A 25119-nucleotide genomic window follows, 5' to 3' on the forward strand; every position below is an offset into this window, starting at 1 on the left:
GTGTAGGAAAATCCGTGAGGCCGAAGCTCGAGGTCCACACAACTGCGCGCGAGAGTTATACGCGCTCCAAAAAGCAAGTAGCGCGGCTCGCTTTTGGCGCACATGAAAGCAGCAGCCCTAATCTGTCGGCAGTCGTCAACAAAGCGAGAGAGCGACTCCCCCGTGTAGAAGAGCGCGCGCAGCGAGAGGAGGTCTCCCCTGCTCCATGAAAAAGCAAAGAAGTGCATATATCAGCAGGCGCGCGCGGCGGAGGGTTCATCGGCCATCATCCACTCCGTCGTCGTCGTCGTCGTCGTCTAAAAATATCCATCCCTCGGCGTCGCTCTCGCGCGACTACAAGTACAACGCGACGACGACAACGCTCAGCAACCCCCCGCCAAGGTGTGCGGTGCGGTGCAGCGCAGCCCTCTCTCCTCTCTCTCTCTCTCTCTCTCTCTCGCTCGCGGTCGCGCGCGCGCGCTAACGGGGGCCGCCGCGTCGCCGGGCACGCGGCAGAACCGCAGAACGCAGCGCGACACCGAGCCGACTGCACGCACCGCTACTGCCTTCTTTTTTCTCCGCTTAACGGCTCCTGCTCCGACACTGGACACTTGCCGCCGCTGCACCGGTACACGCTGACCGCGGCGGCTTATTTCTCAATCGGCCTCGAGCCTGTTGTTTATCTTCGGCCGGCGCGACTCTGCCGTTGCCACTGGTGGACGATAACGAGCTTTCGCTCTGGACGACGCGGCGACTCCTCGCACAGGATAGCCTGTGGTGTGCTTCGAAGTGCAGTGTGTATCGAAAAGTTCGCAGTTGCGCAACGATAACAAAGCAGTGCGTGGTGCGGCGTTTGGAGAGAATTTTTGAGGAAGAAAGCGCCTAATAATGCAGGTGCGTGATAAAAGGTAAACAACGATTACGAAACTCTCGCGGCGTAAGCCGCGCGCTATATATAGCTGCGCTCCAACTGCGCGCGCGGCTAGAGAGCATAACACAGAGCGCCTCAATTGACGCGTGCCTGCGACGTACGTCACGTATTATATGGCGCTGCAAGTGTCAATTCTTTCTTTGAGAAATTCCTCTCGCCTCGCTTATTACATCAACGATTCACGCGAGCGCAATTTTCCTCGCGGTTGTCTAGGCTAAATTAATCCGAACGTTATTCAGTCATTAGCCCACGCGACGACTGCTATCCCTGCCGGTATTGACGCGGATGAAAAAGAACGCTGTCTTCGAACTTTTTAGCGGCCTTTTTTCGCCTCGCGCGCATGACCGTATGATAGGAAGCGCAAATTATGCGAGTTTCTTATGCAAGTCTTGAACTATTTAGCTCCTGAAAAACGCGAGGGGATACTTTTAAAATATCGAGAGAGGGAGAAAAGCAAGTTGGCGAGAGGCGCGATCGATGGAGGAAAGTTCAGCGACCGGCAGATATTAATCAAACACACCGGCGCCGCAGTCTAAATCCGCACACATGCGCAGAGCAACAATGAGGTTTTGCAAAGCGCGTCGTCACCTGCTTTCTCGTTCGTTCCCCGTAAGATTCGGCACACACGCACACACACACACACACACACACACACACACACGAAGCACAGGGGAACAATGCATTCATTATCACGACGATTCTTCGCTCGCGTGCGCGGGAAAGAGCAAGACAAACTCGCGGCGATGCGACGTTTAATGCCATCAGTTGAAAGCGCAACCGCGAGACAATCGAGCGCGGCGCAGCAGGCAAATGTAGGGAAACTCGCTCGTTTTTCGATAATTGATCCACATCGCGCGCGGATTTTTCTGCGCTTGGCGCTCGTTATATATATATATATATATTTTTTTTTCATTGCGCGCCCGTCGTAAATAAAACGCAGCAACAACCACGGTCAAAAGTAGAAATCCACTGTCTGAGTGTCAAGAGGCAATTTAAAGCGGGCGTGCACGCACGCGGAGATAAAAATAAATTAGAATTTAGTGAGCCGCGGGAGAGCTGCGCGCGTGGAATGCCACTCGGAGCGCGCGCGCGCTCCTCTGGTTAAGCAACGCCGCGCGCTTCCGGTTCTGCACAGCCGAACCAACCGCAGTCCCTCCGATCGGTTGACCGCTGATGCAGCGCCGGCGGAGGAATGCGATCGGGGAGACGACCTGCTCGTCGCGGGCATAACTCTATTTGATGCGTAAGACTTTTACGATCGTGTCGGCTGTATTTACCTCGCGCCTTGTTTATTATCGCTTAATTTCCGAAGACTCGACGGCTCTATCGCGTAATGTGACTCGTGAGGAATGGGACACGAGAGGACGGTTATTCTCGGTCGATATAACGCTGTTAATAATGGAAAATCTCCCCAGACAGCGTCGTTTGGAAAGAACCTATTACCGCGTAAGTGCACGCGCATCACAACTGAAACGTGATTCGGAGAGGCGATCGTTTGTTTACGCGATTTTCGAGCGCGAGTAACAGCACGGAATCCGCTCCATCCGCGTAAACAATACCGAGAGTGCCGCGAGGTTGTCACATAGCGGAGAAAAACTCGCGCGTTATATTGTCTCCGATGAAAGTTCGCCGCTGCGCAAAAAGCGGTAATTGTTTTCGGCCGCAGAAACGAAAAAAGCGCACACATGCGCCTTCCTTGCGCAACGCGCGCGCGGCGTGTGAGGTCGATCTCTGCCGGCAGAGCGGAATCGCGATCGACCGCGCCTCCATTTTCCACGAGGATCTCGACCTTTTCGTTGCAGTGACGCAACGCGCGACACGACGTATACGGATCCTCCGCAGCTCTCGCGGCTCACGTAATGCGGATGCGCGCGTTTGCATTGCCGCACTCGAGTCTAAAAAGCACCGGCGGCTCCGTCTCTCCGTTGTATAATGCGCGTTATTCGCAGCGCAGAGCGGCGCAAGTGCAGCGGCGGGAAGAGAGCGGATGAGCGTCTGATAGCGCACTTCAGTGCGGATCCGGACGCCGTCGCGTCTCGCGCGCGCGCTGCTGATCCAGCGACTTTTTCCTCTTGTTTCGACGTCTGACGTAGAAGTGTTTCGGCGAGTGCTCGGTGCGACGCAGTGCTGTCTGTGCAGTGCGCGGTGTGTTCGAGTGTATTCGGTTTCGCGGCCTGCAAAATATACAGCGGAGAGAGAAACATGTGATGCGGTATGTTAATTACGTCGGGCCGAATCTCGGAGAGATATTACGATATTGCATTAAGGAATAACGTAATTTTCGCGGCAACCGCGGCCGCGCGAATTCGCACGCGAACCCAAATGGAATGCTTTCACTTAGGCGGAATTGGATTCTAAATGACCAGCGTCGCTAGTGTGTGTATTAGCTGCGTGCGCGCGAATCGCCAGTGAATAAATTTGCGCCGCGCGGTGCATTCGCGAGCTCTATCGGTTGCGCAAATCGGAACTTTGATTCTCTACTGCTCTCCCTTTAATTCGAGGTTCTTGAGCTCTCTCTCTCTCTCTCTCTCTCTCTCTCTCTCTCTCGAGGCCGGATAGTTGCCCAACGCGGGTTGGTCGAATTTTCGATTTTGGTTCGTCGACGACTGGCGTCCGAGATTTCAACATTCGAAAATCAAGCGAGCGCCATTGTGTTGTTATTAATTGCGGCCAATTAGATTGGAATAAATTGGAGAAACTAGATGGTAGTTAAAAATTTATCGACATTCTCGCGCCGCGAGTATAGCAGACAATTCCGGCCAATTGCGCTAATTAATGGAAAATCGGCTTTCACTCGTCGGGACGCACGATGTAAGGAGCTCCTCGAAAATTCAGCCGCTGTTCTCTCTGGCTACGTTTAATTTTCGCGCATAAACCGCGATCTCGGAGAGAAGAAAACGGCGTCGGCCGCCACAGGGGGATTGTCAGCCGCTGGGCGCGGAAAATTTATGTGAGCGCAGCCGCGTCGAGCGAATAGCTGCGCTCGATCGGCGCGCGTTCTTGAACTTGCCGCCGCCACACAGTCAATCCATCAATCGGCCGCTGCGCACGTGTTATCCGTATGCACAGAAACGACGGCATGTGTGCCTTTTGCAATTACGGCGCAGGTGTCTCTCGGAGCGCGAACTCGTTTCCTTAATTAATGGCCGCGCTGCCGATCGCGCTCGATTGAATTGTCACTTGGCGCGCGCCGGTTTAACGCCAGCCCGAGAAGATACCCGTGGGATACCAACGGGAAAACAGAATTTCGATTCGCAACCATGTAGTGTAGGCCGAATAGAGCTTTATGCAATCCGGTCTTTTGAATTGCCTCGATGCGTATAATCTAACAGCGTGTATTCAGCGTTTTTTTCTGCAGATCCTGTCGCGGAATGACATTTCATTTCGTCCACTTCACTATATAATACCTCAAGGCAGCTTTGCGTAACGCCTCAGGGTCACGCGCGACGGGAAAAAAGACTAGAGCGGAAAAGCTGCTGCGCGACGTCTACTCTTTCGAAACCTTTCGTTCGTCGATATTATTATTGCGAGCGGGAAATCTTATTCATCGAAAATTAATCGAGGCGTAAGAGGCGTATTAATTTACGAGTTGATTCAGAGCTGATTCAAATTTATACATAAAAAACAACTGAAGAACATGTGCGGCTTGCATAAGAAATCGCGTATTCAGGAGTCGGCTAGACACGCGTTATATACACACGCACACACACACACACACACACACACACACACATATATATATATATATATATATATATATGAATCGTAGTTGCCTCGTCACTGATGAGCGGAGTCACTTTTATTTTTCTCCGAATCATTCTTTCCGTCGCTTATTGAATCTTATCGCGCGCGTCGTAAATCTTGACGTCACACTCCTCAGCTCGGTTCGCACCTGCTATTGTTGTTGAATATGTTCGATCGCTCCATTATTTTTTCTAACACGTTCGATTGGGTTACAACGACAGGGCCACCGCATCTGATAAAGCGTGCATTGTCTTCGGGTACGCAGAGCGTCGTAAACGGGACTTCACTTTATATGCTGTGTGGGATTTAGGAAGTAACGCGTCGAATAAAGTGCCGCCGCGTATCGTGGAACTGGCAATTCGCGGGGGGAATATGAGCGCGGAGGAGAGTTAAATACAGCGGAGCGTGGAGCGGCGCCGCTCGCTGGGAGAAATTGTTTATGGTAATCGTCCGCGAGAGATTTTCACTTTCGCTCGCCATTATACCCTTTGCCTTTTTCTCACGCGCGCCGAGAGCAACAAAGCTGATACTTATTAGAGAAAGAATTGACACGGATAGCGCGCTGTGGGACCGATACTTTTTCGCGAAAACAATCGGTAAAAAAGTAATTGCCTTTCGAGACGATGAATAATAACGGATAACCGTGAAATCCCGCGGCTATTCCAAGCCGTGGAGCTCGAGCCGTTGAAACTAACCTCTCCCTCTCTTCCGAGTCCATATTGCAGTCAAAAGTCAGCGCACTCGGCCCCGAGCCAACGGCAAACAAAAGTCACCTGACGCGATAAGAGCTCGCGCGAACGTCCCGCAGCCGCAGCGATTTACGAGTGGCGAGAAAAAGTCGAAGCGCTAGCTATAATAGGCGCGGTGCGCGCATGCATAACTCACATTGACATAATTATCAGGTCGAAGGCGTTACAACACCTGCGAGCACCGGAGCAGCGGCGACGCAGTATCACGCTCGAGGCTCGAATTAACCCAAATTATGGCCCGATAAGGAGCTGCCGGAGAGTCGCCGAGTGAACGGAGCGTCGATCACTCGCTTATCGGCGCGCGGTGTATATAGTTTTTCGCCAGCCTTCGCGCGAGCGCGCGCTACCATGTCGACTGCAGCATGAACGAGGTGCGCCAGAACTGGCCGAGCCTGAAGACGCCGCGCAGCTCGATCGTCGTCTCGGGCAACTCGACCTGGTACGACGTGCCGGCGCCGACGATCGTCCACAACCGGCAGTTCGCCGAGGAGGAGGCGCTCTACCAGAACGACGTCGAGGCCAAGCTCAACGGCCTGAACAGGGAGCAGCAGCAGCAGCAGCAGCAGCAGCAGCAGCAGCAGCAGCAGCAGCAGCAGAATGGCAAGAAGCGGCACAGCTCGAGCATCGAGCTCACGGCGGCGACGAGCGTCAAGACCGACGCGGACGGCGTGCCCACCATCACCTTCAGCTTCTTCCGCACGGACGAGGCGGCGCCGTCGGCCCAGCAGCCCAGGCCCGACGCCGACGCCGACGAGACTGAGGCGGCCGGCGCGGCGCTGAGCGCGGCCGACCAGCTCTACGACTTTCCGCGCAGCTCGCGCCCCGACGCCGCGATCGGCGAGCAGCCGCCAGTCGATCGGCAGGCTTCGGAGCCCGCGCAAGTGCAGCAGCAGGCGGAGGAGATCTACGACGCGGTGCAGGTCGGCAGCGGCGATCGTTCCCCGGAGACGAGCTGCTCGTCCAAGAGCGGCGGCTGGAAGGGCCGGCGGAGCTCGCTCAAGTGGCGGCGCAGCCTCGGCAAGCTCGAGGACCTGGTGCGGCCCGCGGCGGGCCACTCGGGCTCGCACTCGGACTCGGAGGCGCCCGCGGAGTCCAGCGGGGGCCGCAGGTGGCCGGCGCAGCGCAGGCTCGGCAAGGCCTGGGGCAGGATGCGCACCTGGCTCAGCGAGGAGCGCAGCAAGATCGGCGAGGTGGTGGCGCGGCACGCGCGGGCCCAGGCCGTGGGCGCGAGGCTCGACGACGTGAGCGAGGAGTCGCTCGCCGGCGGCATCGGGGCCCAGAGCGGCTCCTACGACCTGACCCGGGCCCGGCTGCGCAGCCAGGAGGACGGCTGCCGGCTGCCCATGGTCGAGGAGTTCGGCCTGGCGGCCGCGGCCAGCGTGGACGAGCTCGACGGCTGCGAGGACGAGCGGCCCAGCCGGCCGCACCTGCACCCGGCCATCAAGAAGACCGCCAGCTCGGACGACATCCTCGCGGAGGACGCGGCTCGCGAGCGGCTGCCGCCCGCCACCTCCTACAGCCTCGAGAGGCTCTGCTCCGACGACGAGGAGCCGGACAAGCTCGGCGAGGACTCCGAGTCCCGGCAGGACAGGACCGGGCCCAAGAAGGCCCAGCAGCAGCGACGCTTCGGCAGAGGCGGCCTCATCAAGCGGAGAATGCTCGGCTCGATCAGGGGCCTCATAGCCTCGACCCATCTACTGAACGAGCTCGCCGAGGAGGTATTTACCGTCAGCGTCTATCTATTATTTGCCTTTTCAGCTCCCTCTCGTTGCGCAGTGTTGCGCAATTTTCCCCTCACCCCGCGCTCGGCTCGAAATAATCGTGCCCTTTCCGTTCGGTCGCGCTACTTCTGTGCTCCTCGCCGCTCTCGATAGAGCAGCTATTCCAGTTATTGGTGCGCGCACTCGGCGAGTCCGATAAGAGCAATAACAACATAACGAAGTAATTTATTGCGCAATAGCGAGAGTGCACTCCAGCGAAATCTGGATTATTCAATCGATAAACTGCGATAAGTCTCGAGCATGCGAGAGCTACTTAAAACTGATCACTTGCACAATTGTCCTCTTTACGGCACAGATAACACTTGCTTGCATCGCCAACGAAAACTAATTCACCTATGTAGATCAGTGATAGCAGGTGATACAAGTATCGGTTGCAGCTATGCGTGAATTAGCATTCGCGGCCATTAATGACCGTATATAATTTACATCGCGCGGCGTGTTTCGCGACGACGATAACACTGGTCAACAATAAGCCTGCGCTACAGCGATACTGAGTAATGCCGCATAACGGCGCTCCGATGAGTTTAATCAACGAAGACCGAGAATTATCCGCTCGATTGATTACTCAACGTCCACTCCTGTCATGTGTATCAAAGTGAATCACAGCGGCATACGCCCCGAGAAGAAAGCCTATTATTATATCAGATCGTCAGCGGCTTTGATTGGCAATTATTTATTATTACAGGGGCACACCGTTTTCGACGTTCCGTCAAAACCTATCCCACGAAAGGCTCGGCTTAATCACTCGTGCTCAAACAAAATTGCGTCGGACGAGCCGTTTCCATTCTCTGAACAAACACGCACGCGGCCCGTTCGTCATCCTTTGGCAAACAAGCTTCCGATCGCGCCTCTCGAATTGCGAAGTCGCGCGACTAATCGAGTCGGTGCGCGGAAAATACAAAGTAAGTAACAAAGCGGCGGCTTTCGACCGATTTCGAATTTTCCCCGGGCCGCGGCGCTGCTCGAATGTCAACTCAATCCCGCGGCGCAACGTGAGCAGACGAGAAGAGCTTCTGCTAAGAATCGTGGAAAGTGTGGGAAAGTTGCTTGCGCGCGCGGAGAAAATATACGTAGTGGCTCGCGGGGGAATGAAGCACAAGTGCGCACACCGCGGGACGTGCACGCTCTTATCGCGACTCTTCCGTTCCTTTTTCCTGCTCGGCGGCATTGTCTCGCGCCGAATTTTTTCAAGCGGTAATGCGTCATTTATCTTTTTTAGCATACTTTATTCTCGAATGATTGTTTGGATTATTCGCGGCGCCAGGCAAAGGAAGAGACTGAACCACCGCCAGCGACTCGAAAATATACTACTGTTTTCGTTTTTATGTCGCTTCAATCGCGAATACATGCTGCGCGCTGTTAACGACAGTTTCAAGTGCGCGCGCCTATCTCGCCGAGGATCATCCTTGAGAGTGAAAAACGCGCAATTCCACTCGTTGAAAATCAGCCGGCATTCGGAAACGAAACGCGTCGCAATAACGGACATTTCACGCGGCCACGAGTATAGGAAGCGCTGTGCACTCGCAAACACGCGTTCTGGTACAGAATTTACAGTGGATAAAAGCGGAAAGCGACAGCGATTTCCAAGTCGTCATTTGTCCGCCAGAGACTCTCCGCCGGGGAATCACAATGGCGAGCGTCGTTCTCGTCTCCTATTTCACTCCTCGGCGGACTTTCGCGCGGAGGAGCGCTCCTCTGCCACATGGCGCGCGCTTGAAATTTCACGATTCCAGCTCGCGTGCTCACGTATGCGCGTATGTGATGCACGAGGCTCTCGCGGAGAAATTGCCCGATAGGCGATTTCACGAACGTGCGCGAAATTGAACGAGCCAGGGGGCCCGACGTTATGGCCTTCTTTTACACACGCCGGGGAGCTTGATTTTGGCGCCGAGGTGCGAAAGTGACTTGCAAATGTTTTCCGCTGTATACATGTATTCCAAGGCTGATCGCAGTTTCGTTGCTCGGGTAAGATCACTGTAAATAGCCAAACAAAGTAGAAATTCGCGTTCGGCCAAAAACACTTTCTCAGAAGTTGAACTCGACTCGCACAGACCTAATTGGCCATAAATCCAGAGATGCGTATCGCGTCGGAATTCTCTTAGATCCAGCTCTTGGCACATTGCCGCCGCCGTCGCCGCCGCCGTCGCGAGAGAGACCGCCAGTCATGGCAAGATTTGATGAACTTGTCAATACTCTTGCTCGGCACTGCTGCATTCGATGCCCAATTCGGCCGAATCCTTTTTACAAACGAGAAACCAGCCAGTCATCGTCGTCGCGCGAGTTTTCGTCCACGATAAAATCGGTTGTCGGCACACGGCGTCTCGCACGTTTTCGTGAAATTCAGCCCCGGTTCGCTAACTTTCTGATTGCTCGCTTCAAATGCTAATTTATCGCACGCTCTTGAGCGTTTCTCAGCGCTCGTTTCGCCTACGATTAATTCAATGAGTAACGAGCTAATCTCGCCTTCTTTCCTCTAATTAGCGCCGCTCGTTCAAACTGCTTCTAAAATTAGATTTTCGTATTTACGAAGTTTTTTCGTCGTCCCTGTAATTTGGTTAAACGGCTCCGAGACAATAATTTCACGAGGTCCGCATATGATTATTGTATAAACGAGCGGCTGGACGTAAAGGTTCGCTAATGGGATGCTTTCGGCCAATCATGACCGAGGAAATTGACGGAGCCTCTTGTGCAACTCTACTTGAGCCCATTAATTTGTCTGGTAAACATATCCGATAAGCGGTTGATTATTTGCCGCGCGAATTGTCCATGCTTGAAAAACAATAAAGCGTTCGCGATGCGCGCATTTAGAGTTATCTAATCGGCGGTGCGTAATATATACGTCGATCTAAACTCGACGCGCCGCAGCTCCTTTAACGGAACTGCGCCTTTCCTTAATAAGATTCATGCGTGCGCGCACGCGTATCATTAGGCGGATTTCAAACTTCACCTTCGCCTAGGCTGCTATTAATTTCACCTCAATCGCGAGCTCAAATTGCTTTTCTAAATTACACGTCCCCGCGAATGCATCGGTATGGGTATCTGATGACATCATTCAGCAGTTTGCGGAGCATACATCTGAGTATGTAAGTGTATCGATCGATTATGCATGCGGGCATCGCGCGGATAAAGTTAATCAGCCCTGCAGTTTCATAGCTCACGTGGCAGGCAAAGCATCTTTGAAGGTGTCGAAAAGCCATTTGCCCGAATCCCCGCGCGAACGGAGGACTTTTTCAATACTTTGCTGCCTTTCCGGTTCGAGCTTATCGGCCTTCCATTTGCGGAACGGAAAAGAGCGCACACAGTATAATGTACGAGTACTACTATCGCTCGTATAAGTATAAGGTATACTGCGACTGCGCCCGGGGAACATGTCACCTTGCTTATCTCTTTCCGTTATGAAATCATTGCCGCAGTCCGCGCACCGGTTCGAGTACAGACTTTTTTTACCTTTAGACACACAGTTCGCCTGTCTCTGTGCAGTGCTGATGCAAGCGCGTGCGGCTCTGGGCGTCGTAATGTGTTTTCGTGCCGCGTAAAAATCGCTTCGTACAATGATCAGCTATACCTGCCGACGTTTGATAATATCACGAGCGCAGGGACGTGCACTAGTTTTTCCACGGCTCGCACCTCCCCCCCCCCCACTCTCGGAACACAATGTTTCCAGTGCGATTCGATTCTTTATACCTTCTTTATAACGCTGTGAACTAATTCATGCGCGAGATCTTGATTTTTCGGCCCGAATTTCAATACAAGGTATTTCGTAATGAAACGAAAGGTGTATCGAAAATTGGTGAGCGACTGTATCCCATATGTGGCAAATTCTGAAATTTAGTCTTTAGAAGGGGTTCCCGCTCGTGACGGTGAAATTTCGTACACCTATTACCGATTTACCGCGACAAACACAAAGTTATTACAATGACTGTTTTGCCGAACTCGATTTTTTCGAGCGCGGGATATGTAATGGCTTTGATTAAGCGGGCATGGGAAAGTTTCTTTGCCGCAGAGGATTGTCACATAAATTTAAACGATCGCTCGTCTAGTTAAATGGCCAAACATCGAACGCAGCTAATTTCATAGCTATATTTGAGTCGAGAGAACAATTTCGCCGGCCGTAAGGAATAAAAAGTCCTCGACATCATACACGTGCTTGTGCATTAGCAGTCGAGAGACGTGTGTGCAGTGCGCGGCGATGACCCATCGAGATTAGGCTCGTTTCTATGTAAACGTTATTGCGCTCGTGACGACCGGAAAGAGTCCGGCGAACCGATCCAGAAAATATCGCGTATGTAGGTTAGAGCTGCTGCTGCGCTGCGTGATACGTGAGTCGAGCGCGCGCACGCTGCAATATGCCGCCAGCCGGCGACGATTGGGTTACTGCATCGACGAGGAAGTATCTTGTTGTCAATCTCATTGATGCATGTGTTCCGCAGCCTTTCGCGCGCTCTTGCCTCTCTGTCTATAACTTGCGGCTATCGTTCGCACGCGCAGAATAGCGCAGTATGTCTGGGCGAGTAGGGTTAATCAGGGACCTTGTGCTCGTTTTCCATTTGTTCGATAACTCGCGACTATTGTATTATAAAAATTAGATGTTTGATCAAAGTTTCGCGGGCCTCTTGTAATCAGCGGTCGTTAGAGACGTGGAACAGTAAAAAATGCGGCGGCACAGCTTTTAATGAGAAATAATTAACTTTCACGAGTGGCTCTCGAACGATATTATACTTGCTCACAACGACGTCAAAGAGAGAAGTCGCTTCAGGAAGCGATTCCATCGAGAGAAGCTGCTTGTTAAGGACCTCGCGGGCAAAAAGCGTGTCGAAGTCTTTAGACCCGGCATCTTTTTCGAATCGCGTTCCTCTAATTAATTCGACTTTCCTCTTTCTTCGAATCAAATTTTGTCATTTCCCACGTATATAATTTCGATCCCTAATCATTGTGCCGTTTTCGATATTTCCCACGCTGATATATATATATATATATATATATATATATATATATATATTTTTTTTTTTTTTGTAGGCTGCACAGCTGAGCTATAGGCGCATGAAAAAAGTAGCCGAAATCTCTTTGCGTCGTGGCGGCAGTTTTCCGAGAAATCGTACGCGCTCGTATTTGCGTATACCTGTACGAATGATTGCGGCAAAAAGCCGAATAAGCGGAGGATTTTAAGCACGCCGTCGCTTATAATCTGCTCGCCGCGCGGAGAAACGCCGCGAAGCTTTGCTTCCCGATGATCGGTTATTAGCGAAAATTGTGCGCGACTCCCCGAGTGAAACTCTCCGTTGCATGCCTATTTTAACGAGGCCTTCGTAGAAGCACTTCGAGTACGTCGAGCGTTCCCGTTCTCTAATTATAAAAAAAGCCGACCGTTTGTGTTCGACTCGCTGTGTGTGTGTGTGTGTATGTGTGTGTGTACTGCCTGCACGACAAAAAGAGGTTTTGGTGGCGAATTTAATGACTTCTAAAACGCGGAACGAGGTTGCCGATCGGTTGATGTGTGCTTTTTTCGGCGCGCTTTTTAAATTGTCGAACGCGCTTACATTTTATATCCAGTTATCGTTGCCTCGTTTATTGTCTGTACTTTGCTGATCTCAGTGTTCACGCTAGGCATAGGATTGGTCAATGAAGTCAACAATGATGCAAACAAGTCTTCATTTATGCTGTACCACGCAACTACTAGTGGTTTTAGACGCGCTTTGCGGCAGTTGTAAGCGGTCGAAGCAGCAAGAGAAAAATATTGCTGCAAGTCAAACCCATCATTTGAAAGTTATCTGCATGCATGTGACACGTTTATTGTTCGAGTAATCAAAAAGTTGCGCCCATAAATTTAGGTTCTCGGTTGTAACCATTCATCCTCAACTAAAATAAAAAAAATTAAGTGAATACTGTTCCTATAATAAAGCCCTTTAGTAAATTCGCGACATCAATATAAAAGCTTAAGCATTTACTTATTTTTTATAACTTTTGATGTGCTTGATTAAAAAAATTGGTCCTGAAGTATGTCCATATACATATACATGAAATAATTGACCTAAACAGTTGCTCTAGCTGTGATTGCAAGCTGGGAACATAAAATTACTCATACTGTAGGGAACTATCCATACTGGGTGCCTTGCTTTAATTTAAGTTTAATTTAGACTCGCAACAGCATTTTTAAATAAAAATGTTTGGTACATCGGTAAGCTTCAAATTTTGATTAAAAAAAGTCAAGATTCCCGCGAAAATATAACGAAATACATCCCTTGTTATCACATTTTCTCAATTTTTACTTTTTGATATTAGGAATTCATTCACGAAGACATTGCGCGTTAAAACAAACAACCAATCAGAGGTCAAATGGAACGATCACAATGTCTTGCGTATAAACACTCCAATAAAAAGATATGTCAAGTTACTACAGCTTTGGTCTTCAGTGGTGGTAATAAGAAAAGACCTACCCTGAAAGTAACTAACACCGCACTGAAACTAGTAATGTTGCAAACACTTTTGTAAAGTGTCGTATAGGACTCGCTATTTGGGAAGAGGGTGGCAGTAACTCGGAAAATCATTCACATATTTTTCAAGCACCTTGGAAGTAGCGGCGGCGGCAACGCCAGAGAAACGTGATCGGCCGATCGACGCAAAAATCGCAGCGTGCCAACTCACGATTACCCGCTGAGTTTCGAGCGTCGAAGCGTGAGCTACGAGGTCGCCGTGCATAATCCCCCTCGTTCGCCACGGCTCATTCGCACCATTCACCGCCGCCGTCGCCGCTTCCTTTGCCATTTCATTACCACGCTTTCGAAATTCATAAAGCGACGTTATATCCTTGTTGCGATTTTGACTCTTGCCTTTGCTTTGCAGAGCGGACCAGGCGGTTTCGAGGAGGTGCGGAGGTACGTCAAACAGGGCGGCGACTTTTGCAAGGAGCTCGCCGCTATTCTGCACGAAAGGTAAACTCCCGATTTTCGATTTTTCGACGTCTTGTGCAAATTTTTCCAAAAAAATCTCACGCGACCGTTTCGCTCTTTCCCTCAGGGCTGAATTGGAAGCGAACTATGCCAAAGGACTCAGTAAATTAAGTGGGAAGCTGACCAAGGCCTGCGCGAAGGATCAAGGTAACAAACAACTTCATTCGCGCGTTACCGATAACTTTGTTCTCACCTGCGCTGAGCTCGTGTCGCAACGCTGGTCTACTGAACAGAAGCGACGTTGAGATACAATATAGCTGCAGCTATTACCGCTTCAAATCATAAATCTTTTTTCACACGTAAGCATAGGTTGTAAACATTCGAGCACCGTTAATCGCCATGTATACCAATATACTCTGTACGCGACTAATGCAGCTCGCGGAAATTGACACCAGTATTTTTATTCAATCAATTAAATAATAATGTGCTCGTTAGAATGACGAGTCGGTTTGTATTGTACTCGTGAAATTGTTTCTCTTCATGTCGCTCGAGAACTAATGCAGGACGAGAAACTAACGTTTACAGCGATACTTTTTCAGATTGCCAGAAAAAATGTTCTAGTTTCTAAACGTAAAGTTTTAAACGAAAGCAAAGCTCGCAACGATTAGCGTGACCCTAACGAGCGAAGCGTCGTTAACTTTTTTCCCCCAAGCGCCAGCTGCAACTCTGCGGTAAAAATCTTGAGCCCGGTACAAAGATGAAAAATTTGTTTGTTTCGGCATCCACAGGTGGCAACGGCAGCGGAGGCGTCAGCGAGGCATGGCGCTGCGTCGGCGAGGAGATGGAGGCCGCGGCCGAGGCGCACAGGGCCTGGGGAAGCGCCCTCGGCGAACAGCTCGCTAAGCCGCTCAGGGTAAGACGCGCTATTCGATGCACTATACGCCGCGCTCTCGATAATCGCCTCGAAGAGAGAGAGAGAGAGAGGAGTTTTCGCAACGACTGCACCTCCTCGTAAATTCGCGCGTACTGAGAGCGTAACTCCTTTTTTCTAACTAAGAGAGAGAGAGAGAGAGAGAGAGAGAGAGAGAGAGAGAGAGAGAGAGAGAGAGAGAGCATAGTCGCGGTGTTTTGCGCGATTTTCGCCGAGAGAGAAGCGAGGAATGTAGGTAAACTGCTTGGCCGCGCGTGTTCTTTTTTCGACCTTCTTCGGAGTTCGTAAAACGCGAGGCGGCGGCTTGTGCCTGCGCACCTGTCGACTTTCGCATATTATACTGGTGGAAACTGCAAGTATAAGTTTAAAACTTGGCACACACAGGTGGGCGTAGCGGAGGTGCAGGGCCGGACGCGCAAATCCATCGAGAACTCGGTGGACAAGGCGTCCAAGTCGCTGCAGGAGTGGCGCACGGTCGCGGCCAAGACGAAGAAGCAGAGCTTCGCGTGCGCGCGCGAGAACGAGCGGCTCCAGGACCTGGCGCGACTCCAGTCCATCAGCCAGACGCACCAGCAGCACCAGCAGCAGCACCAGCTGCAGAGCAACAACAAGCTCGCGAGCAGCGGCCACCACATGACCGAGAAGGAGGCGAGCAAGCTCGAGACGCGCCGGCGCAAGGCCGAGGACTCGGCGAGGCGCGCCGACACCGAGTTCTACACCGTCACCGTCAGGGCCGAGCGCGCCAGGCTCGAGTACGAGTGCACCGTCCGGAAGGCCGCCAAGCAGATGGAGCTGCTCGAGGAGGAGCGGCTCAGCGCGCTCAAAGACCTGGCCAACGTCTACCTGGCGCACCTGCAGGCGCTCGCCCCCAAGCTCCAGCAGGTAATCCAATCACTCTTATTGCTCGCCTTCTCGCGCGGATAGAGTCAGTTCAAGACTGCTGCGGACGTCCGAGCTTTCCGATCGCCGGCCGCGCAGCAGGAATGCGCGCCTCGCGCTCGCGATTTATCGCCGACACGGAGCACGAGAAAATATCTAACTAGCAGACCTGCTGTTTTTCTGTTTTCTTGCGGCGGCGCACAGTGAGCTTGCCTGGCAGAGTACAATGAGCCGCGGAGAAACACCGACCCCGTTAACTGCTTACTCGTTCGCGAAGTACGGTCTATTTGAGGAGGAGATAAACTTGTCTTTTTTGCAAATTGCAAATTACTCCCCGCGCTCAAATGCTCGACATCAGCTGAACCGTTTGAGCGAGTATTTGTTTTGTCAATCGCGGATCTGCGGATATTTTTCGGATATTTTTCGGATATTTTTCAGCCGCTCGTTTTTAATTGAAAATCGAAACGCGCACGCGATGATGGATGCTACTTTCCAACAAGGATTTTTCTAGAGAACGTTGCAGCCGTTAAATTACTTTTAATGATAACGCTTAAATGCAGAAACGGCCTACTTTCTTTCTTTTCGCGAAAAGAGTATCCGAGCGGAGAGAAAAAAGCGTGAAACGGCAGCCAATGCTCCGGAAAATTCATCGCGCGCGCTTATGGACGTGAGTTATGGTAAAATGCGCGATAAGTGAACGATTGCCAGAGATAGCTCCAAGACGACTACATATTCGACGCGGTTGTTCACAGAGCGCCGACAGGCTGTCGCAGCCGATCCGCAGCTGCAGCGTCTCCCAGGACGTGGAGATCCTGAAGAACCTGATCCGGAGGATTGACAGCAACGACTCGTCCAGCACCGAGCAGCTCCTGCCGGATTTCTACGCGGAGCACGTGACGCTGGCGATGAACCGCGAGCGCAGGAAGCAGGCCCTCGTCCGGGTGCTGCACCTCATCAGACAGGACCTCGAGCGCGAGAGGCGAGGCAGGGAGGGCCTCGAGACGCTGCACCGGGCCTTCATCAAGACGCCGGCCTTCGCTGCCGACGAGAGCGCGCAGAACGTCTCCGACAAGCTGCTGCACGTGAGTTGTTCAAGCCTACCTATCTCTATATCGCTACCTGTATATTGTTCGAATTGCAAACGTCCTTTCGCCACGCTCGGAAATTTGTTTTATATAATATTAACCGCAGATGAGATATTGGTTAAGGCAGTTTGCTCGATAGATCGTTCACAGCGTTGAGTTTGCCCGCACTGTGACTGCGTAAATGCGAATGAGGCTGACCAGAAATTAACGATCTAACGATGATTTGCAGATGCGTTCGATGCTAACGTATCTGGAAGCCGCGAGGTACAAGGTCGGCGGCGCACTCTCCGAACTGGAAGGCGGAAAGAGAGGAAAACACCCTCTGGCCGAGCACATCCTGGTCTCCAGAGACAAGCAAGGACTGCAACAAAGCGTGCTCAAGGTAACATTTTTTCCTCCTTGCTATCCCTCCTCTCTTTAGACAGGTAACGCAACTTTTACTCGCGGCCTGTCGCAACGCGATACGCGTCTGCGTAAGGCTATAAGCGATTTGCAGAGTTACAATGATGTATGCAATCGCGCATGATGTTATCCTTAAAAAACGGTCCGACGAGTTTCTAAAGTCTAAAAACCTTTTCTCAACCCCTCAAGGTTCCCTCTTGGGCCAAGAACGAACCGTTCGAACTCCAAGACGCGTCCGACGGCGAGCTCGAGGTGTTGCAGCTGTCGAAGGACAGCGAGAGCGAGCAGCGCGACTGGGCTGACCGGACGGCCGGCGACGGCAACTCGGAGAACCCGCCCGACGAGGAGGACTTCAGCGACTTCGACGAGTTCAGCAGCAACAGCGAGGACAACAACCAGCAGGACGTCGACTCGGCGGACGTCTCCTCCGTCGCCGGCAAGACGGACGACGGGCTCGAGCGCTGCCGCGCCATTTACCAGTACACGGCCAACCTCAACGACGAGCTCACCCTCACTCCCGGCGACCTCATCACCGTTCACGAGAAGCAGGCCGACGGCTGGTGGATCGGCGAGTGCAGGGGCAGGACCGGCATATTCCCCGCCACCTACGTCCAAGTCATCCACTGAGCCTACTATTTCTTTGGCCGTGCGCCCGCAGCCCGCAGCCGCACCGACTGACCGAGAGGGGCGCGAGCTTTCTTAATCGTGTTTTTCCAAGGAATGCGTTATGTTCCCAATCGAAATCAATGTGTCAAACATATACTGAAATTGTCGTGTATACGCATTTACTTTCGTGCTTCCTCGTATCAGTGCCCAATTTCACGATGAATCTGTTGCGTGCAAAGCAAGTGCCAATGAGAGGTGAGAGGAACGTGCAGTGTTGTACAAATATTGGAGGGACAAACGAGGAGAGAAAAAATTCGTTTCCCGACTTGACTGCCCTACGAAGTATCGAATACTTCGTATTCCTTCTTATTCCCGCGCGGATTTCGCTGGGAAGGGTAACTTTAGTTTTAAGAGCTACGCAAGCGTGAGTCTGAGAAAGGATTTTCAATAGTTGTACGAGCATCAAGTTCTATTTTATATTTATAATGTGAAAAAAGAAAAAAAAAGTTAATTGTTTTACTTGAATCGTAATGTGTATAGAATCATTAGTGACTAGTTTTATAGCGTGAGCGTGCAGATAATATCGTATAGGGAAAACATTCATCCAGTCTATACCTTGGCGCACTTAACTTATTTGTACGTAAGCGGTTACGTGGGTTCACTTAATTGCATAAACTCGTTGCAAATTCCGTCTTTTTACCGCATTCGTAATCGAAAAGTAAATCCGCAAAAGATTGAGAATAGTCTTGAAATCTCGAAACCAAATAATTTACACTGTATATATACTGTGAATCCTTACTAAAAGATTTTGTAAATACTATTTCACCTATTATACTGTTATTTAAATATGGTTTATTTCAGTATATACCAATAAAACTTACGTATAAAAATGTCACACTTATTCTGTTCTTCCAAATCAATGATTCCAGTCCAAACTGTCTAATTTATGTACAAACTGTCTTTCTTCGTGGCGAATTTGAAAGGCATGTTAATCATTTTTATTGTATTTCTTTTGTTAAAGATCGAATTAAACTGCTAACTAATATAGTATTATTTAAAAGATCTTCTTAGCCGGTTTTAGCAAGTAATGAACTGTAGAGAATTTTTTAGTGCTTAAAATGAATAAAAATAAATATTCGAAACAATTTTTTTACACATAACACAAGGACTTTCAACTATTCAAGATTTTAAATTGTTTTTAAAAATCATGGTATCAAATTCCAATTCACGCACGAATTTTTATTTCAATAAATTATTTGCATTTCATACATTATTTCCGACGATCAGAAGTTTGATCGTACTAATCTACAATCTTACAAATCAGATGTGAGCGCAGAACGTGTGTATTACATCAACGGGATTTACAGGTTTGATTTACTCAATTTTCCTCGTGTTAGATAACAGCGAATAAATAAAGAACTGAATCTTACCGCAAAACGGCGCAGATGCTCGAGTTGGCACGTAAAATGTGCCGGAATTATTGGGATAGAATGCCGAGGAATTGATACCCATTTCCGTGCAAAAGTCGTTAACACATTTGCCGCTAGATACTTTCGGAATATTTTTCTTCGAACGGTTCCACTGGAATCCAACAAATGAGCAGTTAGCACTCGCTGCGTTGAGCACTGATTCCGTTAAAAAGGCATGCGATCTTCCGTGGCTGCAAATCGATTCTTGAATAGCTGCAAAATGAAAGAATGATGCGTTATAATTATTCCCATGCGGATTGTAAGACTCAATGATCAACTTTTGTCCCTTACCGACTTTGGGCAATAGCAGGAAACTCCAAATAGACGTATCGATATCAGAACAGCCTGGTTGTATTTCTCCACCGTTGGGGTAAAAATCGGCGAAACCTGCATACGGGCAAATACAACGTGCGGAATAACAGAAATCGTTTATGCGTATACGATGTCAGGCTGCAAACGCCGCTTGATTCTCTTACCCAATTGATCGGGTAGACCGAGTCCCAGGAAATAGATTTGCCTGGCGTTCGTGTGGATGACATCGACGAACGGAGCGTCATCTTTGTCGAGCTTCAAAGTCAGATTGGCCGTGTGGAAACACGGCTGGGCAGGGTCCAAGCCGGTGATTCTGCTGACGATCCAACTGTTCTCCTGCTTCGCCTGGCTCTCTCTGATGAGGAGAGCAGCGTGCGCACTGATATGCGAACCTAAGCTGTGGCCAACAAAGTACAACGAACCCCAGCTATCTACGTCGGGCGAACTGTTGGACGCGTACTCGACTTCTCGGATTTGGGCAAAAAGTCTGGAAATTGAGGAATTCGTAAATTCAAATACGATGCTGGCGACGTTATTAGAAGGTGATCGCTGTGTTTGAACTTTGCTATTTGTAGACCGACGATCCTCGTGCTTATAGCGGCAGAAAAGTAGTTCCACGTGTTGCTCCCTTTTTGCCAGTCGACAACAATCACATTCACGTCGTCCTGCAAAAGATAATCGCGTCGTTGGAATGTATATATATTATAATATTCAAGGATCGGTCATGCACAAATATTCGCTAATCGTGTGCATGAATTACCAATTTTAAGAAGGCATCTTTCATTTCCTTGAGCCACGACTCCTTGCCGCTAGACATGAAACCGTGCGTTATTACGACAGTTGGCCGGGTGATGTCAAAATCGGTCTCACGTAAGCTGAAATCGTCATCCACGAGAACAGTAACGTAATCTGGCTGGCTTCGGGAGGCGAAGTAGAAGCGCACGTCTTTGGCCTTCGTCTCTTGCATGAACATTTTTTTCACGGCATCGGCGAATAGTTTGATCGGCAGACCAAAGCAATTGAGAGTGACATTGTTCCGCGTGAAAACTGCGGTTGTAGCTACCAACTCGCTGATATTCTTCACCACGCCCAGTGAATCTGGCAGATTTTCGCTGATGTTGCCAACGACGTCGAATGGATCCGGCAATTGGTTGCTTATATTCTTGACGTCCTCAAGTGGATTCGCGATGTTCTTTATCGGATCCTTAATAATACCGGTTATATTTTTCATACTGCCTAATGGATCTAGCGCCATATCTATTGGATTTTTGAACGGCAACTCGAGACTGCAAGACAGTACAACCAGAAATTGTACAGCACCGATCAAAATCAAATTTTTGCAGTTACCCGCCATTTTAATACTTTTTATCAATTGACTATTTTAAAAAATAAAATCTAGTACGCGCTTGAAATTGCAACAAATATTATGTACTCTTCGACGTTATACCCATTCATCGAAATACATAAATATACACGTCTGTACAGGGGCTCGAAGTAAAACCAACTAGTGAGGCAGAACAAAATTTGGCAGAGAAGTTTTTCTTAAAAACAGCTAATCAAGCGAGCTGATTGCTTAATTGCAATGCGTCAGCAATAGAGGGGATATGTGTCGGAAATGTTTGACCTTCCTTTAATTTCTATAACGTGTATTAAATTTTACGCTATAGCTGGAACATCTGAGCTCATCAATCACATAATTTTACATTACTACATCTTTAAAAACTAATAAAATTATCAGCACTTGTGCATACTTTTGATTTCTGAATATCTTTTGGAATAATCTAAAGTCATTCTTTGCACATAGTGAACTGAATACATGATACTAAAGTGAGAGTAAATATAAATAAGAATTAAAATTGTATGTAACCTTGCACTAAATCAAATATCCGCGTATGGGGGTATAATTTTGAATTAATTAAACAAATGGAATGTAATACATTGAAAAATAATGCGATATGTTTGGCCATAGTGGCACTTTACTACTCGTCTATCTCTGACATAAGCAATTCCTTATTCAAAAATTTCACCTGAGATATCACCTGAGAGTCTGCCCTATGGGTTGTTAAAATCTCTAAATGGATATAATACAGTTTGTTATAATTAAAAGTTACCTTCTAAGTAGTCAAACCTTCCTGCGACTCGCGCTACCTCGCCTTAACACGTACTGCAACCACACGAGGTCAAAAAGCTCGCTTAGCCCTGGTTGCACACCATATTTTTATATGTACACGCGCGCGCATACGCATACACGCACGCACATACACACGCACGCACACGCAGACACACACACACACACACTATATGTATAGAATATCAATATATGTTAATGGGTTTATAAACTTTTCAAAATGAGACCAAAAATAGTATATTGTGTACTAAGAACACATGTGTTGTACATATTTGTTTAATCCCTCTTAAATTTTGCTTCTTCATAGAGAAAGTTTTGTAATAGTAAAATTTTGAGTTCCGTCAAAACTTCTAGAAAATACTTTTTGGCGCGTTAGAAGTTCAAATCAAGTGTTTTTAGAAAATGTCCGTATGGACGTGTGTGTGTGTGTGTATATACCATAATATTTCTGTAACTACTCTGTCAATATCAATAAAATTTGGCATGCATATCTATTTTTGGATTCTGAATTCGGCGGAATTAAAAAATCGCTATAAAAAACGCTTCTACAAAATGTAATAACGGACTATTTTCCCGTTATGTTATAGTAAAAACAAAGAAAGTGAGACTTGGTGGATTACAATCCACTGAGTAGTTTTTCAACTAATAATCTATCAAAAAACACTTCCTAATAATTTTTACAGAAACTCCAAAAATTATTATCACAAGGCTTCTTTAGCACCGAAGCAATAACACTAGTACATAATTAATAATTTAATAATATTGCAATATTATTCATTCAAGCTAGCATATAGACCAAAAACATTAGTTCATTACTGTATGCTGGTAGAGTAACACAACAATGTATTGTTATGACCGGGTACGTAAACGTAAATAAGAACACGTATTTACAGAAAAGGAACACTGACTCTTGGCGTTAGAATCGCGCAATGTTCGGGCTCGGTCACAATAATATTATACACACATTCATTATGATAAATGAATTATTTTAGGAATAATCTAAAATAATTACACATTGAATGCTATCAATGTGTATTAAATCATCTTTTAACTCATCCTCCACGGTTTTCGCAACGCCCTCTCAAGTTTTCTGATAAACATTCTAGTTGCCTTATCTCACCCAATGAACGTCTTTAGCACCTTAGTCAACCAGGCCCTTCAGCTGCGGCATCTCTCCCTTCATCCTACTCAACTCACCCCGAGCATGACACACAGCCGCCGCAACCGCCACATCCACCAGCATCTCTAACTTCACCATTTTCTGCCTACAACATCTCCGTAAATTATCTTCTTACCATTATTTTTTAACTTCTTATCCCTCTTCTCTCTTCTGTCGGTCTCTCAAATGTCGCTCACGACTTACACTCTCTTCTTCGACCCTTCAGCTCTTACAATTGCTCAGTCTCATCAGTCGAACAACCTTCGTATACTCCAGAGGAACTGCTTGTCATTTAGACAACGCAGAGCTTCTGTTCAAGATCTTTCAAAGGATTACGACATAATTCTTCCCTGCGAAACATGGCTTAACTCCCCCAACAATGCCTCTTTGAAAGGCTTCGCCGTTGTCCGCAAAGACAGACCAGCAGGCAGAAGAGGTGGCACAGCCATCTGCATTCGCAACACCATTCCCTTAAACAAAGTTGCTAGCTACAACTTCACAAATAATTTGAATCAATCGCTAGCTTTATTTTCAGCACTCAGACTGAACTTCTCCTCATCTGCGCCTATAGACCCCCCAACTACCCCTCAAACAATACTCACTTACAAAACTTCTTAACCTCTATCTCTTTTTTAATCCAATTCTTCTATTTTTAATACGATACCGCCTGGGGCAGCAATCACACCTGCAATCTAGGCGACTATCTCTTCTCATCTTTCTCCCACCGCGACCTTCTAGTTACCAAAAACTTGTATGGACCCCACGTTTGTCTCCCCCCAACTCTGTTCTATTTGCTCTCGATCAGTTGTGGAAAACAATCTTCCTAGCGACCACTATCCTCTTTCAATCTTTCTAGGCGTACAACTCCCCATGCCTCTTTTCTCCCTTGAACCTCTCTGATAGAACGAAGATTGTTCAGTAGCTCTCAGGAACTTTCGCCGCGACCCCAATCTTTACCTAGAACTTAATACCGCCAAAATCCATGTTAGATTCGTCTTCTCACAAGCCAAGAAAGATTGTTACCGGTACGCCTGCGCATTTCTCACCTTCAATTCTGACTCCCAACAATTCTGGGAATTAATTAAGAGATTTAAGCAATACAACCTTGGCTCCTCAGAAGCCGCAACAACATCGCGAACATCTAGAAGCAAAAAGATTTGATTTCTTCTCTTTGCCCTCAAGCATGATTTTACCCCAACTTCCCTTCAGTCTTCACACCATCCCTTCTTACAGTTGACATCTTCTACAAACTCTTCAAGCGCTCGGAACTTGACATCGCCATCATCTAATGTCTCACCAAACCCAACTCAGCCCCTGGCCTTGATAAAATCGATAATCTTCTTATCTCTCATCTTCCGGATAATATTTGCAACCTTTTTCTTTCAATTTTTAATGACTTTTTTACGAAGGCCCTGCTAAAAATAAGTGATTGAAATCGATTGAGAAAATTTTAATTCATTTCAATTGCAATCCTTAATTCGCAGTATTCAAATTAGAACTAATTCAAAGAAGATGGTTATTGAAAAAAATTAAAAATTATTTAAAATAAATCATTGAATTTAATTAAATGTTATTTGTCAGTTTAGCCAATTCCATCGGTTTTAATCGCCTAGAAGACCATACAACTGAATAATATTGAATTAGTCTCAATAAAAAAGTATTTTTAATTAATTTTAATAGTCAGAATAATGATTAAGGATTGCATTTCAAAAAAATTGAACCGTGCAATCAATCACATTCAATTATATCCAATAGGTTTAATTGCTTTCAATCACCTGGAATACTATACAACTGAATGATATTGAATAAATCTCAATATAACAATATGTTTAATTAGTTTTAATCGATTCAAATTATTTCTTAAAATAATGGCTTATCAATTTTAATTGCTATTTTGGAAGAAAAAGATAATAGTTTTCAATTGATACCAATTGATTACTGATGTATTTCAATTGACTCGCAGTGATCATTGCAGTGCTAGAAAAAACTATTCATTTAAAATGCTCCTATTGCTTTCAATCGACTTAAAGATTATACAATTGAATATTAAATTAATTTTACAAAAGAAAAATTTGTT

General features: G+C 48.0%; 2 protein-coding genes across 5 annotated transcripts; one reads left to right on the forward strand and one right to left on the reverse strand.

Moving 5' to 3' along the window:
- Nucleotides 1–506: 506 nt before the first annotated feature.
- On the forward strand, nt 507–18869 carry LOC100114958 (AF4/FMR2 family member 4). Of its 4 annotated transcripts, none has more exons than XM_008215657.4 (9): nt 507–887; nt 5557–7121; nt 14025–14113; nt 14199–14278; nt 14860–14984; nt 15387–15884; nt 16634–16963; nt 17196–17348; nt 17558–18869. In XM_008215657.4, the coding sequence occupies exons 2-9, from the start codon at nt 5766–5768 to the stop codon at nt 17993–17995; spliced, it is 3069 nt and encodes a 1022-aa protein (XP_008213879.1). In that variant the 5' UTR covers nt 507–887; nt 5557–5765; the 3' UTR covers nt 17996–18869. The 4 variants fall into 4 exon arrangements, with proteins under 4 accessions (XP_008213879.1, XP_008213880.1, XP_008213881.1 ...); XM_008215658.4 differs by having other exon boundaries at nt 507–873; XM_008215659.4 differs by lacking the exon at nt 507–887 and adding an exon at nt 2867–3122.
- A 323-nt stretch (nt 18870–19192) lies between these two features.
- Nucleotides 19193–21436, reverse strand: LOC103317488 (pancreatic triacylglycerol lipase). Its single transcript, XM_031928036.2, has 5 exons — nt 20516–21436; nt 20317–20420; nt 19920–20242; nt 19735–19830; nt 19193–19656 (listed from the first exon to the last, which is right to left on the reverse strand). The coding sequence occupies exons 1-5, from the start codon at nt 21107–21109 to the stop codon at nt 19349–19351; spliced, it is 1425 nt and encodes a 474-aa protein (XP_031783896.1). The 5' UTR covers nt 21110–21436; the 3' UTR covers nt 19193–19348.
- Between the last annotated feature and the right edge of the window lie 3683 nt (nt 21437–25119).

This window comes from Nasonia vitripennis, chromosome 1, assembly GCF_009193385.2.
Source record: "Nasonia vitripennis strain AsymCx chromosome 1, Nvit_psr_1.1, whole genome shotgun sequence".
Taxonomy (NCBI): Eukaryota; Metazoa; Arthropoda; class Insecta; order Hymenoptera; family Pteromalidae; genus Nasonia; species Nasonia vitripennis.

Excerpts from the sequence above, each read along its gene's own strand:
- LOC100114958 (XM_008215657.4), top strand. The coding sequence starts at position 5,766 with ATGAACGAGGTGCGCCAGAACTGGCCGAGCCTGAAGACGCCGCGCAGC. Across the intron at positions 15,885-16,633 it reads TCGCCCCCAAGCTCCAGCAG|AGCGCCGACAGGCTGTCGCA; the intron begins GTAATCCAATCA and ends GGTTGTTCACAG. Across the intron at positions 16,964-17,195 it reads TCTCCGACAAGCTGCTGCAC|ATGCGTTCGATGCTAACGTA; the intron begins GTGAGTTGTTCA and ends GATGATTTGCAG.
- LOC103317488 (XM_031928036.2), bottom strand. The coding sequence starts at position 21,109 with ATGGCGGGTAACTGCAAAAATTTGATTTTGATCGGTGCTGTACAATTT. Across the intron at positions 20,421-20,515 it reads AAGATGCCTTCTTAAAATTG|GACGACGTGAATGTGATTGT; the intron begins GTAATTCATGCA and ends TATCTTTTGCAG. Across the intron at positions 19,657-19,734 it reads CCTGCTATTGCCCAAAGTCG|CTATTCAAGAATCGATTTGC; the intron begins GTAAGGGACAAA and ends TTCATTTTGCAG.